At 37.3% G+C, this 21,308-nt stretch overlaps 2 protein-coding genes across 4 annotated transcripts in view; one reads left to right on the forward strand and one right to left on the reverse strand.

The window, feature by feature from the left end:
- On the reverse strand, positions 1-7,795 carry nudcd2 (NudC domain containing 2). Its single transcript, XM_067457961.1, has 4 exons — positions 7,456-7,795; positions 4,695-4,743; positions 4,432-4,583; positions 1-395 (listed from the first exon to the last, which is right to left on the reverse strand). The coding sequence occupies exons 1-4, from the start codon at positions 7,642-7,644 to the stop codon at positions 312-314; spliced, it is 474 nt and encodes a 157-aa protein (XP_067314062.1). The 5' UTR covers positions 7,645-7,795; the 3' UTR covers positions 1-311.
- gabra6a (gamma-aminobutyric acid type A receptor subunit alpha6a) overlaps positions 7,719-21,308 on the forward strand; it is a 20,614-nt gene continuing 7,024 nt past the window's right edge. Inside the window, exons 1-8 of one of the 3 annotated variants that reach the window (XM_067457959.1) lie at positions 7,719-7,848; positions 11,025-11,131; positions 11,255-11,322; positions 11,617-11,837; positions 12,172-12,254; positions 14,163-14,306; positions 14,850-15,002; positions 19,516-19,763. In XM_067457959.1, coding sequence (XP_067314060.1) covers positions 11,320-11,322; positions 11,617-11,837; positions 12,172-12,254; positions 14,163-14,306; positions 14,850-15,002; positions 19,516-19,763 — 852 coding nt within the window. In that variant the 5' untranslated portion in view covers positions 7,719-7,848; positions 11,025-11,131; positions 11,255-11,319. Of the gene's footprint in view, positions 7,849-10,511; positions 11,132-11,254; positions 11,323-11,616; positions 11,838-12,171; positions 12,255-14,162; positions 14,307-14,849; positions 15,003-19,515; positions 19,764-21,308 lie in introns of those variants that run through there. The other 2 variants (XM_067457958.1, XM_067457957.1) reach the window with 2 other exon arrangements.

Here is a 21,308-nt window from a genome sequence, read left to right on the forward strand (position 1 = left end):
TTGAGTAACACAATTTATTGAAATTCAAAAGATGGCTGAGCCAACAATCTTCTAAAACCACTGGTGGCAATTACAAAACAAAAATTTAGCATTTTGTTAATTATAACCACCATAAAGACTTGACTCAAAGGCTGCTTGTGATCGATTATGGCTTTATAGCAATAGCTAGAAATTTTTTTTTTTTTTTTATGCTCCTATATTTGAAACCCATGTTTCCAGATTAAGAAATGGAGATAAATGTTCTCAACGGAGGAAAAAAAAATGCAATTTGGTAAAACTACATCCAGTACAATAATGAAAGTAGTCCTTGTTTATTTTTGCAAGCTGGAGAAATCTGGTCCACCACCCTGAAAGTTCCCAGAGATCTCTGCCCCGCTGAAGTCAAATCCTGGATTCTGTTTGAAATGGGACAGGGGAAAAAGAAATACATTATTTTTATATAAAGTACACATTTTTATTTTATGCTATTCTGCAAAGATGCATTTAAAGGGTTCCCCCAAAAATGAATTGTCATTAATGACTCGCCCTAATGTCGTTCCACACACGTAAGACCTCCGTTCATCTTCAGAACACAGAACAAGATATTTTATATTTAGTCCTACAGCGTCTCTAAGTGTATACACCCTATACTGTCCATGTCCAGAAATTGAATAAATCAGTTCATTAGAATCTCTTGAAGCATCAAATACATTTTGGTCCAAAAATAACAAATACTCCCGACTTTATTCAGCATTGTCTTCTCTTCCGCATTTGTTTTCAAACCTCAAATAGATTCGAATGGTTGTGAATCAGCGTATTGTTTCGGATTGGGTGTCAGACTGCTGAAATCACGTGACATTGGCGGTTCAAATCAATAACTGATTCACAACCATTTGTATCTTTATTTGAGGATTGAAAACCGAGAAGACAATGCTAAAATTAAATAAAGTCATAGTTTTTGTAATTTTTTGACCAAAATGTATTTCGATGCTTCGAGATTCTAACTAACTGATGTCACATAATGGACTGTTTTTTATGCCCTTTCTGGACATGGACAGTATAGTGTGCATACACTTTGATATGCTGTCTTACGGGTGTGGACCAACATTAGGGTGAGTCAATGACTAATTTCATTTTTGGGTGAACTAACCCTTTAAATTAAGTTGAGTGAAGATATTTATATGGTAAAGATTGAACTATTCATCAAATAACCCTGAGAAAACAAGCATCACTGTTTCCACAAAAATATTCAGCAGCACCGCTGTTTTCAACATTGATCAGAAACGGTTCATGGGAAGTTAAAGTGGTTCCTAACTTGCTGATTTAGGAGAAACTCTTAAAAATGATGGGTGTGTCAGTTCTAATTTTAGAAGTCTTCAATTTTTTGGTCTAAGAGTATTTCACAAAGCATTTTCGCACTAAAACTAGCTCCTGAATCTGAAAAGTTAGGAGTAGTCAAGAGGACTCTTAAGTCACTAAGAACAAATCACTAAACAATCCGAAAATGGCTGTTATAGGCATTCCACCAAAAGACACCATTGAAGCAAACAGAGCAAGTGTTTACTTTTGATTTATAAATTTTAATCTGCTCTGCGATAACATTAAGGTTAATTTATGTACAGGCAAATTGCACTGAATAATAAAATATTGCTGTCAAGTTGAAAATAATGTCTCATTGTCTGTGCAAATAGCCTTGTGGCAAATAGCTCAGGTGAGCTGATCTCCGGCTCGTGGACTTGTCCCAATCTTGTCCCCCTTTCTCTCATACTTTGCTTTCTGTCCATTCACTATCCTATCATAATAATGAGGCAAGGATGGCAAAAATAAATCTTTGAACTCAAATAAGAAAATAATGTCTGATTATCTGTGGCAGTTGTTTTCACTAGTTCACACTTACAAATGAGAAAACAAGCTCATTTGACATGCTGTCTGAGGAGATCGAGGGCTCTGAGCTCGGGATTTTGCCCAAACCAGGAGTTCTCCCCCGAGCTGAGAGAGAGGAGTCAGGGTGATTGACGGATGCAGAAAGCTGTCGAGGTAACCAGGTGAGTCCTATGCCTGTGTATATGCCTCATCTTGAGCTGATTAGTCAACCATTTGATTTGGAACAAAACATAATTTGTTGCTTGAATTTTCTGGTGATGCAGACATGTAGGATGCTGACAATATAGATGAACATATACTTGTTTAATTAGTGACACTTAACCTTCATTTTAAAATCTTTATTTGAATGTTAACATGATACCTCACTCTACATTACTTCTATGATTAAATAACTGACAGAGACTCCTCTCCTATCAGCCAATCACTGTGGGCATAGTTAGTAAGCGTGATGACATCATCCATAGCAATGAGGTCAACCCCGCCCTTACTCTTAGCTTAAGACTTCTCTGTTCCTTAGTAAACGTTTATCTTAGCAGTTTTGTGAATAGGTTTTAAGAGTACATTAACACGACAATACTAAAAAACTGAATTTTTTTTTTTTTTTTTGCATACAGACTGTTCACAGATTTGCAAAAACTATTAAAATCACTGTATCGGTCATGCCCGGCCAGTAATTGGCGATGTCACTGTAAGGCTGGAAAAAAAACAGCAAATGCCAAAATGTCTGATAGAGGAATGAGGACATAATGGGTGCTTCCCAATTCTTATTTGTGCATCCTTGTTTCCTTTCCAAGCTTCCTTAGCTCCACCCCTTCAGGATGCGAGGGAAGGACACTAGAAAAAGACGCGAGGGCGGAGGAATTGAATAAAGTGAAATGATATATCCTCGGCGTCAGTTAATGATGACACTGCTGGATTTAGTCGGGCCTCTTGAACATTTAGAAATAACTTATATTATATTGTAAGCTTCAACCTCCACAAAATACCACATTTTTCCATATTTTATTTAATATTACCAGAGATATTATAATAACTGAACGAGTTCCAGTTATTAACTGCTTTTTATTCATTGTATAGTATTAGTTTCTATTTGCTTCTCTATTTGTTTCTTTCATTTTCTTGTGCTTTGATATAATTCTGCAACTGTCAGGTGTTGTTATTCGACAAACTTTTGTGTTTTGTACATATAACCATAATAATAATGATGAATAAACTGTGGCACGATGTGAAGGGGGAGGAGAATTAATGCGCGTGTCACGTTTAATCAGTAAAACACTTCCGCCAAGGAAACTCCAGTGTATCCTCGCTCATGACTCCTCAGGAAGCCTCCTCACTCCTCCATCTCTCGCCTCCTCATGGTGCAATTAGAGAACTGAGATCTCCTACAAGATGGCTGAGCTCCATCGGTTTCCGGGTCATAGGATGGAGGACGGAGGAGCGAGGAAACGAGGAGGGATATTGAGAAGCACCCAACATCTGAACTCACTATTGTGCATTGAGGTGTCTCCACCTGAGAAAACCTCACACAGAGTTCTAATCCTCTAAAGATCACCTTCATTTACACGTCTTTCCCTTCACTACCTCTTCCCTCATCTCTCTTTCTATATGTTGAAATGGACCCAAAATCTAAATGAGTTAATGTGAACAACAAGTATTATACATGTTTGGTATAATTTTAAACCTCTCAGTGCGACTGGTAAAAAGGTCTCATCCCCACAGAAGTAAACCCAAAAAATAATACAGGTTTAAAGAGTTTAGAGATATTTTTCCTATTACGGTGGGTGTGTCTTTGGCCATTTGGTCTTTCGTCAGTACAGGTCTATGGGACCATGATTCATGGAAATGCCCATTGTGAACTCATGTTTCCATTCGAAAGAGTTTTGCATCTTGGTCTGGTATTTAGGGAGATGTTGCAAAGAGATCGGGGCTCGCTTCTACTAGATGTTTTAATTCTCAGAAGTCAGGTATCCACATTTTATTCTTTACGTCAGAGCATTTGAAGTTATGCATGGATTATCTCTGAATTGATTATGCAATTGGCATGACACATTTACCTGACTAATAATAAAATGTTACACTAATTTACTTGTTTTGGAATTATTAACTCTAGTAAATTATGAACGGGTATAATTCTAACAAAGGGTTAACAAAGGGTTAAACAAATGTGTAGTCAAACTATTAAATATAAATGACCAAAGAACCAATTGGTATTCTAACCTCAATTCGAGGTCATAATAAAATGGAGTCAGATATTGTTTACATTGAGATAATAACGCTATCATTTTCAGAAATCTGCACTTTGAACCCCGTTGGCAATTTTAGGCCTCCAAAACGCTGTTGTTGTGTACATGAAAAGTTTTCCTGTTTTTAGTTAAAAACGGTGTCATATAAATGGCCTCTAAAAAACTTCATTCAAAAATCTTACTGACCCCAAACATTTGAAATGTAGTTTGACTTAATTTGCCAAATATACTGTATATATTTTTAATTCAGGAGGTTGTCCATAAGACCTTCAAGAACATATGGATGAAGTGTGACCTAGCAGGGTGCAGTGGAATACTGCCGCACCTCTCTCTGGAACCTCTCCAGTGTGAGCTTCCTCTGCATCTGATCCTGCACCCACGGGTCAGCCGTGTACTCTCCCTCCAAAAGAGACTGCCAGCAGTTCCCAGCTTCTCGGTTTGTCTTCATAAGAACTATCTGGATTAACTTCTTGTCCTCTGAGTGGCACAACGAAGACAAAGTTTCTCCAGAGATATATTTTTGAAGTTGAAGAAAGACACATGCACTATTTACTCTAACATGAATATGTAAATGGCTTTTAGTCTTACCCAACGTCCATGTTGCTTCATCGGCAACTGTAGATCCAAACAGCTTCCCCTATGAGAGGACAGAAAGAACAAATGTAAAATTTAGAAGTAGCTGACAGTTTGCATTAGCATCACTAGTAACATGTACCTCAGTGGGACGTTTCACATGCCTACGCCACATTACAGCACACAATAGAGGAGCATGACAGTAATTACACACACGCCACTTATCCAGGCTGAAATGTGATAATGAATTGTGTTTACGTGACAGGAAATTGTCTTACAACTAAATATTCCTTCTCACAGTTTACAAACAACTATAATGGACCGATTGGGGGTACTTGAGGCACTCCTAATCAAGTTGCCTAAAAGCCGTTACATACTCAGCAAGAACAGAGAAAAAAAGTTCTCGCTCCCAGGGCTGCGAGAACAAAATGGCTTCTTTTTTTTCTCCCGCAGCCCTGGTTTGGGAGTTCTCGCAGCTTGTTCTTGACACACCGTCTGAGCAGAACTTTTTTCTAGTAGGTGTCTGAGAACTATTGTGTGATTGGCCAGAAATGTATAGTGTGGGTGGGGTTAATACGGTGAAACGGAGTTGTTGGCACCTGCTTTTCTTGTGAAGTATAGAATGAACTGGCCAGAACAAACTTTGTTCTTGTTCTTACCACCTTGAGAAAACAAATACATTTCTTTGTTCTTGCGGAGAATGGACCAAGCTTTAGGCAGGATTCTGGGCTCCCACATAATCTGATCAATGGATTTCCATGATGATTTCAATGGCTTACCAGTTGCTTGTGATTACCATAGACTGTAAAAAAATATGGACGTGGTGTCCATGATGTGACCCATAGGATTCTGAAGTGCAGTTTTGAAGCGTAAAGTAGAGACGAGCTGGCCATTGCCATCTTGGCAACGCGTTATCGCGTGTCAAATCCAGATAACAGAAAATGGGCAAAGAGGCGGGAAGTGGACGGAGCTGAGGTGAGGTGAGGTGACGCAATAACTAACAGACGGCGGTTAAATGGCTATCCACCAGTCAATCAAAGTGCCCCCCCCCCTTAATTATGCAGAGATTTAAGGCTTTTTATAATCTAAATTAACGAGTTAAAAAAAAATTCACCCCCCTCACAGTTGTCATAAAGGGCAAATTAGCCATATAGACCAAAACCACAATTTGTACCAGGCTGTAAACATGTTTTTTTCTGCTGTAAAGTTGAGAATTTTAACATGGGGCTCAATGAGATTCTGCTCCCTTCTGGAGCCTGTCCCTAGTGGCCAGTCAAGGAATTGCGGTTTAAGTCACTTCCATATTGGCTTCAAGAGAAACTGCGGGAGGTTGCCGCTTGGTGATTATTGAATATAGATAAAAAATAATTTTATTGTTAAGATTTTATTGTTCATATTAATTTAACAGAGCACATTTGCTTTTTTGCAAATTTCTCAGAGAAACCATTTGGCTGTTTGAACCCCTATTATTAAAATATCTGACTTTAATAAGTGTGATTTTCATTTACAATGTTCCTATAAAAACATATTTTTATGAAATTTTGTGAAGTTCATTATTACAGTATTTATATGTAATGATATTTATTGAAGTGAAATCACATATATAAAATATTTCTTTTATAAAAACCAAGACACTGTTTTGGCTCATGCTTACATAAAATGTAAATCTTTAAACTCTTAATGCTTATTTGGTGTCTGTTTTGTGATAAAAGTGAAATATGAATAGAAATATTTACATTTGTTACAGGAGAATGCATAAAAATCAATGGAATGTGGGTGACATTTAGTGAATATTTTTGGTACAGTGCCTAAATAAAATCTCATAGGAACTTCAACTTTTGGAACTTTCCAATTTGGAACACTTGCAACAAACTTGGTTAGATATATGGCTTTGATTTTATAGTATTTTTTGAGTCAAAATTACTTATATAATTATATATTTTATATAAAATAAAAATGTTTAGTACAGTGCATTTGATTTACAATTGGCCTATATTTAAACTTCCATAACGTTTCCATTTTTTTAAGTGCTGCTGGGTATCTTCTTTAAAACAAGATCAAACTTAAGGGATAGTTCACCTAAAAATTATAATTCTTTCATCATTTATTCACCCTCAAATTGTACCAAACCTGTATTCATTTATTTATTCTCCTGAAAATACAAATTAAGATATTTTGAAGAATGTGGGTATACCCACATTTTTCAAAATATCTTAATTTGTGTTATATATTGTGTTATAACAAACAGTTTATGGACCCCAATGACTTCCATAATATGGGGGAAAATACAATGGAGGTCAATGGTGCCCATTAGCTGTTTAGTTACTGGTATTCTTTGAAATATTGTCTTTTGTGTTCAGCAGAAGAAATAAACTTGAGGGTGAATATGATGACAGAATTATATTTTTTTGGGTGAACTATCCCTTTAGGTCTATATTTCAAAGCATTCTTGAATTAACAACAGTTAAGTTTAGATATAGTATTTAAGGGGTTAATATCATAGCTGAGAAACTGCTAATGTGCACACAAAAACACAACATTTAAAAAACGATTAAACGTTGCGTTTTTGACATTTTAAGTATTATTATTATTTAAAGAACAAAATCTGAAATTGAATATGAAAATGTTACATAAACATAGTTATGTGCCAAAAATCAATATGGACATGTAGCACAACACCTCTCTCCACAAGTTATCTGGTCTCTATACTGAAAATAATCCTGTCCTAATCTAAATACAATTTTTAATTTACTGTCTCCTCGATGCTCATCCATACCTTGATGATTTGTTGGTCTTTTACACGAAGCTCTATCTGTTTGCTCCCGATGTTACACTTGATCTCTTTGGCTGAAGTACCAGGAGGAACATTGACTTCGATGAAAACCTCTTCCATAGTCTGATACCATGAGCCCCATGCTGTTTTACACGGGATCACGCCACTCCTCTCCTCAAAATGCACTGACATACTGCTCGTCTCAGAGGCCTCTCATGAATGTGGCTGTTCGAGATCATACAAACGCACATCAGTCGCAATAACAAATATAGCAACAGTGCAGAAACTGGATATATTTCTCATACATTCTGGTAATATCCACAGATGTGACTTCTTCTGCAGCGGAATGCCGTGGCATGACTGATGAAGTGGGACATCTAGTGTATCGGAGAGCAGGTAAACATTAGTTTGGAATGCTTTGTCTAAATGTAATAATAACGTACAGGCACTCGGTCATTGTCGCAGAATAATGCTTGTGTTGTGTGTGTGTGTGTGTGTGTGTGTGTGTGTGCGCGCGCGCGCGCGCGTTTACCCATGAAATCGTGTTTTTTATGGCTTTTAGTAATATGTTAGCCTTACTGTTATCTATAAGCTAGTGTGCTCCGAAAAACAATGACAAATTTGCATTTAGAAAATTAAAAACATAAGGTGATGATACACAGCACAGGGCGATTTTTTGATTTTGATGCTGCTTGGGCACATTCCAATTAAGAGTGGGCAAAACATTTCTATCTAGATACTTTAGATCGATCGTGGGCCCTGTGTTGGAAAAAATGCTCAAAAAGTTACCCCTCATCATCACCTTTACAGTCTCACTTCCACCAATATGGATAAATGATTGTGATGACAACACCACTTCAGTTTCTCATCAGGTTTTCTGTCCAATCAAGTTCTCTAGAATCTAAAGTGTCCCGCCCCCTACACTATAAATAGATGCTGAAGCTGCAAATTGGTCACTTGTTCACATTTACTATTTATGGTGAATATGACATAGTGCACTATCTAGGGGATAGTGATGATTCAGACAGTGTAAATATGCTTTCCATTAAGGTGAATAAAGTCTGGTTTTACGTTATGGCTTATTTATACTTCTGCGTTAAACCTACGCCGTAGGCTGTGTGTAGCATGTGCAATCTGACCATAGACTGCAAAAAAAAAAATGGACGCCGCGACTTCATCCGTTTCCGCTGAACAGAGTTGAAGCTTTCAGACTTGCCCCGCACGGCGCTGACATTTTGGGACGGAAGTACAGTCGCGATATCAAAGCCCACCCACACTCTAACAGATGGAGAACAATTAATTATGTTGGTGTGAAATAAACAGTTATGGAAATGTAGAAAATAAAACTAAAGCTTCAATCTGCTCCCAAAAATCCAGAAAAAAGTCTGTTAGTGCCTCAGTGACAACTTCACTCAGAGAAGCCGTCGATCTCAGCTGTCAATCATGACGTCACTCCCCCCGTTTTTATAGCATCAAATAACTAACTAAAACTAAACTTATTTAAAAAACCGAACACTTGAAATGAAATCATTGTGATGATAACTGCCTACAATGACATAAACTAACTTTTGGGGAAAAGTATTTGAAGTGTAATTTGATTGTTTAGTTTGCCTCGCGTCCATTACAAAACACAGAGGGGTGGCTATACTGGTACAGGCCACCGGGGGGGGGGGGGGGGGATCGAGGCCCGGAGGCTTCAGTTTCTGAGAGGGGTCCTGCCATAGACAGTAAAAGAAATGGACTGAGCTATCCCATTGATGTCAACGGTGGAATGTGATGTCAGTATACTTCCTGATGGCTGAGCGAACTGCGAAGGCTCAGACTGAGCTTGACGACGTAGATGTGACGTGAGCCTCCTGTCTGACAGCTGTAGGTCTTCTAGTAGTTGTAGAAAGTGAAAGCTGAATCACGTTGTTTAAATATTTTCTCCCGTATGCTTTTGGCTCACTATCGGCTTCTCCCCATTCTTCCCTCTTGACTTTATCAGACTTTATGTCTCCACGTCCCCCCGATGCAGATGGCTAAAGTAAAAGACAGTAAAAGATTGCCTGCGAGCGTCTCCTCAGGTCTATACGGTAATTTCTCTACTATGCGACAGTCGCGTTGGTTATGAATCAATCGTTAGCCTATTTTTACAAAAACAGCTTCTGCGGGGCGATAGTGTAAGATACAAGGTAACGGAGCCTTTTATGCATTGTCGTGTTTCTTTAGAAATAAACAATGGACAAATGGAGTCTTTAAACACCTCAGATGTAAAGTTATTCACTGTCAAAGTGACTCAAAAATGAATGGGAGTCAATGGGATGCTAACAGCAGGTGATGGCTTGGTTAGCAATGGCAGCCCCTATGGGTGGAACGCTTTCCGAGCGCTAGATAACCCCTTGATTAATTGAAGGAACCTGTGCGATGCTAACTGCCGGTCGGCCTACAAAAGCCCCTTTCACACTTCATGTCGGACCCGCAATATTCCCGCAACTTCTGTGTGAAAGCAACCACGTCCAGGCATTGATTACCGAATTGAACCCGGGTCGGGGACCTAGTAACATTGCGGTATTCGACCCGAGACGAGCGCTGTGTGAACAAAAGCCGAAACTAATGCCGCAACGTGTACGTAGTTATCGTGCGACTCCTAGAGCTTGTTTTTTCAATAATACAACCCTGCAGTGCCAGAAGAGCTAGTCGGCGTTTTAAACGCAGAGAGTGTTCGTATACAAAAGACACTAAAATGAAACAAACAGAAATATGCGCAAACTGGACACAAGTCGAGACCACGGAGCTCCTTACTATCCGCGCTGAAGCTGAGATCGCTTGCCATTATACGTCACATCAGGATGTCACGTGTCAACTCGTTCCGGGACCGTTACGGGTTGTGTGAGAAAGAGCACATATTACGGTATTTCGCTGGCAGTGAGAATGGACCAAATCTAGCGGCCCGGGAACAAATGCCGGGTCACATTATCCGTGTATTTGCCGGAATCGCAGTGTGAAAGGGGCTAAAGTGACGCCATACCTTCACCACTCTATTACGTCAGCTCATTGAATAATCCTGCACATTTCAAGGCACTTTAGTGGGCTATGTATTTAAATTGAAATATATTGTTTTACATGCATTTAAAACACTATATTGCTCTGGCAATACATTTATTTAAACAGTGCTTAGTGAAGGTTTGGTGAAGCTAAAAGACTAGCAAGAAGTTTGCTAGTTTTACTACTCTTTAACCTGTTGCTAAAAAAGCAAGTGGATTTTCCTGATCCTTTAATTTGATTATCCTCAAAGCTTTTTACTTCACATCCAGCCCTCCATTTACTGCCAGTCATACATACAAGACAGTGCTTCAGTTCATCTGTAGTGCATTATACAGTACATTATGACTTTTAAACGTTGACAGGTGAATTATTTATTTATTTTTGCCACTGAAATGGCTTTACTTTTGGTCTTGTTATGTCTCACAAGGTAAGTTAATGGACTAAGCAAGGTATACTTACTTCAAATGAGTTTACTTGAATGCTTTAATGCTTAAATTTAAATTCAGTGAAAGGACTAATCAAGATGGTGATTTATTTCCGCTTAGTGTTGCAAATGTAATAGGAAAGCAAAAGATAAATTCAGAAAATATAACGCGGATTCTAGACCGACTTCTTGAGGGCTATGACAATCGACTTCGGCCAGGATCTGGAGGTGAGCATGGTGCCATATTAAGATTTTCTATACTATTCCATTTGCTACATTATGTATTTCAATTAACTTTGCTATAACATTATGACCGAATCACATTTTTGCATGTGTGACATATCTTTGCAGTCTCTATAACTGAGGTCAAAACAGACATATTTGTAACAAGTTTTGGACCAGTATCTGATGTTAAGATGGTAAGAAAATACAGCCTAAACTTTATTTTATTGTTTTATTTATGTACAAATATATATATATATATATATATATATATATATATATATATATATATATATATATATATATATATATATATATATATATATATATATATATATATATATATATATATGTCTGTTCATAGTCATATCAGTATGTCAAGCCTCTTATATGCTTAGAGGAGTCAAATTATGAATTAATAATTATTGGTAATAAATATAGAACATAAAAACAAAACATGATTCATAGAAATAAACTGTTCTCTCTCTCAGGAGTACACCATGGATATGTTTTTCCGCCAAATGTGGGTTGATGAGAGGTTAGCCTTTCAGGGACCCATTGAAATATTGCCTTTGAACAACCGCATGGTGGACAAGATCTGGACACCCGACACGTTTTTTCGCAATGCAAGGAAATCGCTCGCGCACAACACGACGACTCCTAACAAGCTGTTCCGGATCATGCAAAATGGAACGGTCTTTTACACCATGAGGTAAAACAACCAGATGAGCCGGGCTCTGATAGCACTTGATGGGAAACCCTTGAAAAATTGGCTAAAGTTTCCATTTGAACAATATAAACGTTAATGATGTTCCTTTGTTGTGCATTTAGCTGATGCTTTTAATCAAAGCGACTTACAACTGAGGAGCGATCTGTCATGAAGAGGCGAAGAAACACAAAAAGTGCCCTAAATACAAAGATTTGGGTATTACTCAGAGTAACATAAGCTAGGGAGGGAATAGAGAAAAATAGAGGAAGAAGAATTCGATTTTTTTTCTTATATAATTTGGTTCACCTGATAAATACCTGTTTTCTTGATATTTTAGGCTAACTGTGAGTGCAGAATGCCCAATGGTGTTGATGGACTTTCCCATGGATGGGCACACGTGTCCTCTTCTGTTTGGAAGCTGTAAGATCTATCTTTCTATCTTGTCTGTACTTCATCCATCCATCCATCCATCCATCCATCCATCCATCCATCCATCCTATCCCATCACTTCAACCATCCATCCTTTCATCTATACACATCCATCCATCCATCCATCAATCTATCCATCTGCACCCATCCATCCATCTGCATCCATACATCCAAACATCCATTTAGCCATCTGCATCCATTCATCCACAGCCATCCATCCAAAACATCCATCTATCCATCTATATATTCATCCATCCACAGCCATCCATCCATATATTTATCCATCCATCTATATTTTCATGCCACACAGCCATCCATCCATATATTCATCCATCTGCATCTATCCATCCACAGCCATCCATCCATATATTCATCCATCTGCATCCATCCATCCACAGCCATCCATCCATATATTCATCCATCTGCATCCATCCATCCACAGCCATCCATCCATATATTCATCCATCTGCATCCATCCATCCACAGCCATCCATCCATATATTCATCCATCTGCATCCATCCACCCACAGCCATCCATCCAAACATCCCTCCATTCATCTATATATTCATCCATCATCCACAGCCATCCATCCATATATTCATCCTATCCATTTATATATTCATCCATCTACAGCCATCCCTCCATATATTCATCCATCAATCTATATATTCATCCATCTACAGCAATCCCTCCATATATTCATCCATCAATCTATATATTCATCCATCCACAGCTATCCATCCATCTATATATTCATCCATCCACAGCCATCTATCCATACATATATTCATCAATCCATCTATATATTCATCCATCATCCACAGCCATCTATCCATCCATATATTCATCAATCCATCTATATATTCATCCATCATCCACAGCCATCTATCCATACATATATTCATCAATCCATCTATATATTCATCTATCATCCACAGCCATCTATCCATCCATATATTAATCCATCCATCTATATTCATCCATCATCCACAGCCATCTATCCATACATATATTCATCCATCTATCTATATATTCATCCATCATCCACAGCCATCCATCTATATATTCATGCATCAATCTATATATTCATCCATCCACAGCCATCCCTCCATATATTTATCCACCCATTTACGTATTCATCCATCCACAGCCATCTATCCATACATATATTCATCCATCCATCTATATATTCATCCATCATCCACAGCCATCTATCCATACATATATTCATCCATCCATCTATATATTCATCCATCATTCACAGCCATCTATCCATACATATATTCATCCATCCATCTATATATTCATCCATCATCCACAGCCATCTATCCATACATATATTCATCCATCCATCTATATATTCATCAATCATCCACAGCCATCCATCAATATATTCATGCATCAGTCTATATATTCATCCATCCACAGCCATCTATCCATACATATATTCATCCATCCATCTATATATTCATCAATCATCCACAGCCATCCATCAATATATTCATCCATCCATCTATATATTCATCAATCATCCACAGCCATCCATCAATTTATTCATGCATCAGTCTATATATTCATCCATCCATCCACAACCATCCATCAATATATTCATCCATCCATCTATATATTCATTCATCCACAGCCATCCATCCATATATGCATCCATCCATCTATATATTCATCCATCATCCACAGCCATCCATCTATATATTTATCCATCAGTCTATATATTCATTCCTCCACAGCCATCCATCCATCCATATATTTATAAATCCATCCATCCATATATTCATCCATACATCTATCCATCCATACATCCATTGATTATTCCATCCATCCATCCATCCATCCATCCATCCATCCATCCATCCACCTTTTCTCAACTGCTTTCTCTTCAGATGCTTACACTAATCGAGAGATTGTCTACACATGGAGGAAGGGTCTTCAAGCATCTGTAGATTTTCCTCCAGAATCATCAAGCCTACTTCAGTATGATCTTGTGGGCCAGACCTTGTTCACTGAAACATATAAATTCAGTACAGGTATGTTTTTAGTTACTGCTCGGTTTTCTCAGAATATTACTGATGTAGCACATCAAATGTCTTGTACTATTACTACGGTGAATGACTTATCTAATTGTGTGTGTTAAGAGCTACAAGTCAGGCTGATCCCCGGGCAGCTTTCCCTCTGAGAGGCAATCTAAGATGCTTAACTGATCAGGCCTAATTCATGATGTCAGTCTTTAAAAATAGCCGCTTGTTCCAGACTCTGATCGTATACCGGGAATGACCAGGGGCTCAGTAATGAGAAATTTATAGGGAGGTAAAAGGCAGGGACCACCTGCCGAGTACCCATCATATCTGTGGAAATGGTTCAGGCACCTAAAAAAAAGGATTGTGCCCGCAAAGCTTACTTTGCTGTTTGTAATTAATAACAGAAATTAAGAGTCTAGAGTCAAAATACCCTCTAAATGTTTTGAAAGCCAAATGGCCCTGATCAGAGCATCATATGGATGTGTACAGGCTGCTGAATGTGCATAATTTGTCTTCTTCAATGTCCTCCTCTAATCTCTTGGCACCATCTAGGTCTGTATTCTGTCCAGGTTGTCCATTTCTATCTTCAGAGAAAGCTTGGCTACCATCTTATCCAAACGTACATCCCTTTGATTATGGTGGTTGTCCTGTCACAAGTGGCATTCTGGATCAACAAGGAGTCTGTTCCGGCTCGAACAGTGGCTGGTACGAGTGTCTTTTTTCAATGGTCATATTTCTTTGAGTATTAAAATGAAATCTACACTAAATATTACACTTATGCTCAGCAAGGCAACATTTATTTGATCAAAAATACAGTAAAACAAAAATATTGTGAAAAGGCATTGCAACAAAAAATACTGTTTTCTATTGTAACATATTTTAAAAGCATTCCTGTGATCAAAGCTGTATTTTCAGCATCATTACTCCAGTCTTCAGTGTCACGATCCATCAGAAATCATTCTAATATGATGATTTGATGCTCAAGAAACATTTATTATTATTAGCAGTGCTGAAAAGAGTTAATATTTTTGTGATTTTTTGTAAATAATCCTTTGATGAATGGAAAGTTAAAGATAACAGCATTTATTTGATATATATATATATATATATATATATATATATATATATATATATATATATATATATATATTTTGTAACATTATAGTGTTTTACTGTCACTCTTTGTCCAATTTAACACATCCTTGCTGTATTTAATTCTTGTAAAAACAAATTAATAACCCAAACTTTTTAACATAGAGTGCATGTCATGTTTAGTGTTTCAATATGGAATGCAAGGAGCAGTTTTAACATTGTGACTGCACCTGTTGTAAAATAGACAATTTTACAACACACATATTTGGTTAATAGTAATATTTTTCTATCAGCTGCTACCCCTTCATAAAGAGCACCAGTTACCACATGCCATCCTTATTCTATTAAATAACACTACTCTTACAGTAGCTGCAATTCATATGATAGGATGAATACTTTGCTAAGTATGCAGTTTTTCTGCATCCATGCAATAACGGAATGATGAATTACAAAATGCGCCGTATAACAGAGTACACTGCAAAACAGTGCAATGTGCTTGACTTGACCTTTCATTTTTAGAATGATGAATGTACTGGAAGTAATTTCAGCCTCACTTTTTTTATATCTGTTTCTTGATTCATTATGTAATAATTGTATACCTCAAAACGTTGCATTTTTACAAAAAAAAGCAAATTTTGTCAAAACTATTTTTAATTCTAGAATGATGTATTACTCCCTGATTTATGTAATGAGATCAATATATCACCACAGATATGGTGAAAATAAAACATTTACTGTGGAATGTTTTTATTTTTTATATTTAATTAATAAAGTTTAACTGTAAGAATGTTATGTGCGTTTATAATTTTCATTACTTTTTAAATATTTCAATTTTAATTGAAATATTTTAATTTATATTTATTTAATTTTTTTGTTTTAGTCATTTTAGTACTTTAACTTCAACTTATTTCAGTTAGTTGCCACAGCAATATTTCAAATTTCCGTTTTTTTTTATTGTAAAGTTTTATTGTAAAGTCTTGAATTTATAAAAAAAAAAATTAAGCTTCATTTCAATGAACAAAAAATCTTAGTTTTAGTTATCAATAACAACAATGATACTGTGCAGTATTTACTTAGTACACTAGTATTGAACTAACTAAACTACATTACCCATGATGCTGTAGGCCTACAGAAAATTCCACAAATCAGAAAGTCATTGGGAGCAAATACACAGAAGAAAGACAAGATGTTAAAAAAAGCGTTCGTTCGAATGACATAAAAAATTACCATAATGCAATATTGAGTTAATAAATTCCAAAAAGCAAACCAGCACATTCTCACCTGAGAAAGGATATCCCATTTCACCGGGAAAATAAATCTTGCCAGTTTTTTTACAGACAGAGGCTTTGCAATGTTGGGGCATCGAGGAAAAACTCTCGATTTTTTATTTGTTTTTTCAAATAAAAAACTTTTTTTTTATTGTGAGTGACGACAGCAACAGCATATGAAACGTTGACCATTCCACAATGGCAGACACATTGACATGTTTAGAGCTACACACACACACACACACACACACACACACACACACACACACACACACACACACACACACACACACACACACACACACACACACACACACACACACACACACACACACACACACACACACACACACACACACACACTAAACTAGTTTGCTAAACTAACTAGCGTTGTCCAAAGTACTGACTTCGGTACAGAAATGTTAAAAATGTCATGCTTTGAGCTCTGTTGAGCCGAATCATGATTGGCCATAGTGTTCACGTGCTCATTGGACATGATCAAAACACTGAAGTGTTTGAAAGTGTTTTGTAAGCGGGAGCGTTTGAAAGCGTCTAGCAGCAGACCGGTCCTGCTTTCAAACGCTCCCGTGTGTATTCGTGTAAGCACTCGGTGAAGAGTGTCATTGATGTATATTTACAGCAAGTTTTTGAAGTTTTGATCATAGACCCTTTTTCACATTTCTGGGTTTCTTAGAGCAGAAGTCATCGTAGTTGGGTTAACTTTTATAGCGGTGAATGAGAGAATACATTAAATATATTTTGTGTCCCCATTTTCTCAAATAGCAAAAGAAACTGCAACAATAGTGATTTCACAACTTTCAAAAAGAGAAAAAAATACAGTGAGATTGATAACAGTCTAGCAGTGAAAACAGAGAAATATGTAACTTTTACCATCACTCCCATAGACGCTGTATTAGAAACACCCTCACAGCCGCAGTAATTTGTCTTTTGTAATTTGATGCAAAAGTAATATAATACAAACTATTAGTTTTATAAATGTACATACAATAAAAAAATTAATACAAAAAACGTTGCAGGATGATTTTTTTTAATTTTTTTTATTTCATTACCTACTTGCTAATGAAGTCGGTACTTGACAACACTTAAAATAAGAGAATACAACACGACAAAGGCGTCCGCTAACACAAAATTAAAAAGTTACCATAGTAATTGGGTTAGTTCACCCAAAAATGAAATTAATGTCATTAATGACTCATCTTCGGAATACAGTTTAAGATATTTTATATTTAGTCTGAGAGCGTATTTTGTATGCACACTTTACTGTCCATGTCCAGAAAGGGAATAAAAACATCATCAAAGTAGTCCATATGTGACATCAGTTGGTTAAGAAACTAACTAAGCATCGAAAATACATTTTGTTCAAAAAATAACAAAAACTACGACTTTATTCAGCATTGTCTTCCCTTCCGTGTTCCTCCAAAAAGAATCAAACGGTTATTGAATCAGTGAATCGATCAATGATTCGGGTAGCCAATGTCACGTGATTTCAGCACTTTGGTAGTTTGACGCGAACCGAACTGCTGAAATTACGTGACATTGGCAACCCGAATCATTGATCGATTCACTGATTCATTAACCGTTTGATTCTTTTTGGAGGAACACGGAGGAGAAGGCAATGCTGAATAAAATCATAGTTTTTGATATTTTTGGACCAAAATGTATTTTTGATGCTTCAAGAGATTCTAATCAACCAACTGATGTCACATATGGACTACTCAGATGATGTTTTTATTCCCTTTCTGGATATGGACAGTATAGTGTGCATACAAAATACGCTCTCAGACTAAATAAAAAATATCTTAAACTGTGTTCCGATGATGAACGGAGGTCTTACGGGTGTGGAACGACATTAGGGGGAGTCATTAATGACATAAATTTCATTTTTGGGTGAACTAACCCTTTAAGTTAATACATATGAAAACACAAACCAACACATTCTCACCTGTGAAAGGTTATCCCATTTCAGTGGGAATTTAAATCTTGGCCATTTCACAATCAACATTTACGCAATCTTGCGGCATCATTGATTCTTACTGAGCGACATACGCTGATCTTTCCAAGATGGCAGGCTTGCTGATGTGTCTGGAGTGGTTCAATGGACAGGCTACTCACTGCAGAGCCATTACCTCCAGCACCCCCCCTATAGAACTATAATGTATGGCGGAATAGCACTGAGAGTACTTCGGCTCGGCGCAGTAAAAAGTCCCGGCCGAAACATCTTCCCTCACATCTCCCTATTGACAGAAATGAGAGAGTGAGGGGGAGGTGTGAGGAAAGATGTTTCGGCCAGGACTTTTTACTACGCCGAGCCAAAGTACTCTCAGAAGTATTAATCTGCCATACATTATAGTTCTCCTTTTTAATCCGATTAGAGAAGTACCACGTTTTATTTTGTCACCATACTTGATCGTTCAACTATTCGTGTAACTGTATTTAAATAGGGGAAACGTGGAGGTGTTTGGTACTTCTAACTTGATCTCTGTTTGGTACCAAAGTGAATGAACTGGGCTTAGTGGGCTAAGCTAAATGCTATCAGATCATCACCGCATGTCAGAGAGATTAAGTGCACGCACTGAGACGAGAGAGGTATGTATCAACTAGTTTAAGTTAAGGGAATAACATAGTTTAATATGAAAAGGCAGTGTATCCCTTTAAGCTCCACCCTTGAGCTCCAGAGGCCCTGCAGCGCGCACTACTTGGTTGAATGTGTCATAAGTATACATAGCAGAGGGCATAAATATCTGTACCGATGCTTTTTTTCATGTTTTAAATGTGTCATGCTTTATTTCTCATATTTGCTTGTAAATCTGTACTCACACAGTCCCTCTGACCTTCAGGAATCACCACTGTGCTCACCATGACTACTCTAAGCATCAGTGCCCGCTCCTCACTGCCCAAAGTCTCCTACGCCACCGCCATGGACTGGTTCATCGCTGTCTGCTTTGCCTTCGTGGCTTCGGCCCTCGTTGAGTTTGCCGCGGTCAACTACTTTGCCACGCTCGAGGCCAACAGGGAAAACCGCAGGCTCTCCAAAGGCTCCATTCTGGAGTCCATAGCCCAGGGCAGCGATGATGAGCCAGAGACGGTAACTATCTCCTGTGAGCCTCACTTAGGCAGAGTGTAATTAACACTGTACTCTGGTCGAAAAGAACAGCTGATGGAGCTCCTGGTTATGAGATCTGCACAACACAAGCACTGCTCTTCACAAACCAGTGAACCGTGTCACTGTTATTGTGATGCTAAATGAGTATCGCTGCGGCTGCATACATGTGCCTCCCACTGGGATGGTTAAATACCTCTAAAGACATATTTAGCACGCATAACTAATCATAGCTCATGGCTAAACCTTTAATGTGTCCACTGCTGTGTTAAGAAACGGCTTGTTCAGGTGTTCAGTCCTCCATGAGGAGTCATTTACCTGCTCTGTACAGCTCTCGCAGCCATGTGCGAGTTGAAGTTCTTATCTGTTGTGCTGAGTTAGATATGGTAATTCAACAGGCGTGTAGCATCTCACGGGACTGATCTCGCACGGGGAGCTCATGGTTGGTGTTTTAAAAATAGCCCCCCGTATTAAAACTGCGAGCCATGACTCTTATAATCTCTCACCTGTGCTGTGGATCCGTTTGCTCCAGTTTTCTCTCTGGCTTAGACTGGATGAGGAAAGAAATATGACCACAGTAAAGGTAGGGTAGGCGATTTTCTTCATAAAAACTTTTTATTATTCTGGTCGAAACTCTCTTCTCACATCCCGATAGTCAGTAATTGATGTTGTCTAAATATTAAAACATTTATATCGTCTGTGTGAGTCTCAGGACCAAAAAAAAATCTACGTTTGCATAGACCCTTATAATCCGATTGTATCCGGACTAGTAGCACAACCAGAACAAAAACTCCAGCATGCCGTATATCGTCATATACTGTATAGGCCTACTGAATATTTAGCTGACAGTTTGTCCCTCTTTAACTCCTGTAAAATATATTTCCGATTATAATAAATTTTAATCGCTAGTTAATACTAGTGTCATATTAATGATATTTTATTAAGGCCATATTAATTAAATTAAAAATATACACGAGATGTATCAGGGTACAATGAAAAGACAAATGTGCTTTTAATCATGTCTAAGTTTATACTTGTGCAAAAAAATCTCTTTGGCGAAGTTTGCAGTATTTTCTGTTTATTTTGATGAATAAAATAATTTATTATTGTTCAGCAAATATTAAAATGTAAACATAAAAATATTTAAAATCTGAAAAAAACGGAATGAATAAGATCCCATAATAATTTAATAAAGTTTTACAGTAGTATCAACTAAATATATTTGTATTATATGATATAATTATGATCATAGTTTTATTATAAATATCATGATTATCTCTAAGATGGACACCCAACTTAATATATGATATTTAACATCTGAATCTTAACCATGTCATGTCAACAAACGTTAAAGTCAGCCGCTGTTCATTATCATGTTAAATACTTTAACATATTCTGTTATTAAAAAACTGTTGCTTTATTTACTTTGAACAAAAATCATAAACAAGACCTTTGTCTCAAAATATATTCAATAATTTTAGTGACTCTCATTTGCCACTTAAATACCCAATAGAAAAAAAGAGAGCTCAA

Source organism: Pseudorasbora parva, chromosome 11 (genome assembly GCF_024679245.1).
Source record: "Pseudorasbora parva isolate DD20220531a chromosome 11, ASM2467924v1, whole genome shotgun sequence".
Lineage (NCBI taxonomy): Eukaryota > Metazoa > Chordata > Actinopteri > Cypriniformes > Gobionidae > Pseudorasbora > Pseudorasbora parva.

Coding starts and splice junctions, on each gene's coding strand:
- nudcd2 (XM_067457961.1), bottom strand. CDS start 7,644: ATGTCAGTGCATTTTGAGGAGAGGAGTGGCGTGATCCCGTGTAAAACA. Junction 4,744..7,455: donor AAGACCAACAAATCATCAAG/GTATGGATGAGC, acceptor GTCCTCTCATAG/GGGAAGCTGTTTGGATCTAC. Junction 396..4,431: donor TGGAGAGGTTCCAGAGAGAG/GTGCGGCAGTAT, acceptor CATTTCAAACAG/AATCCAGGATTTGACTTCAG.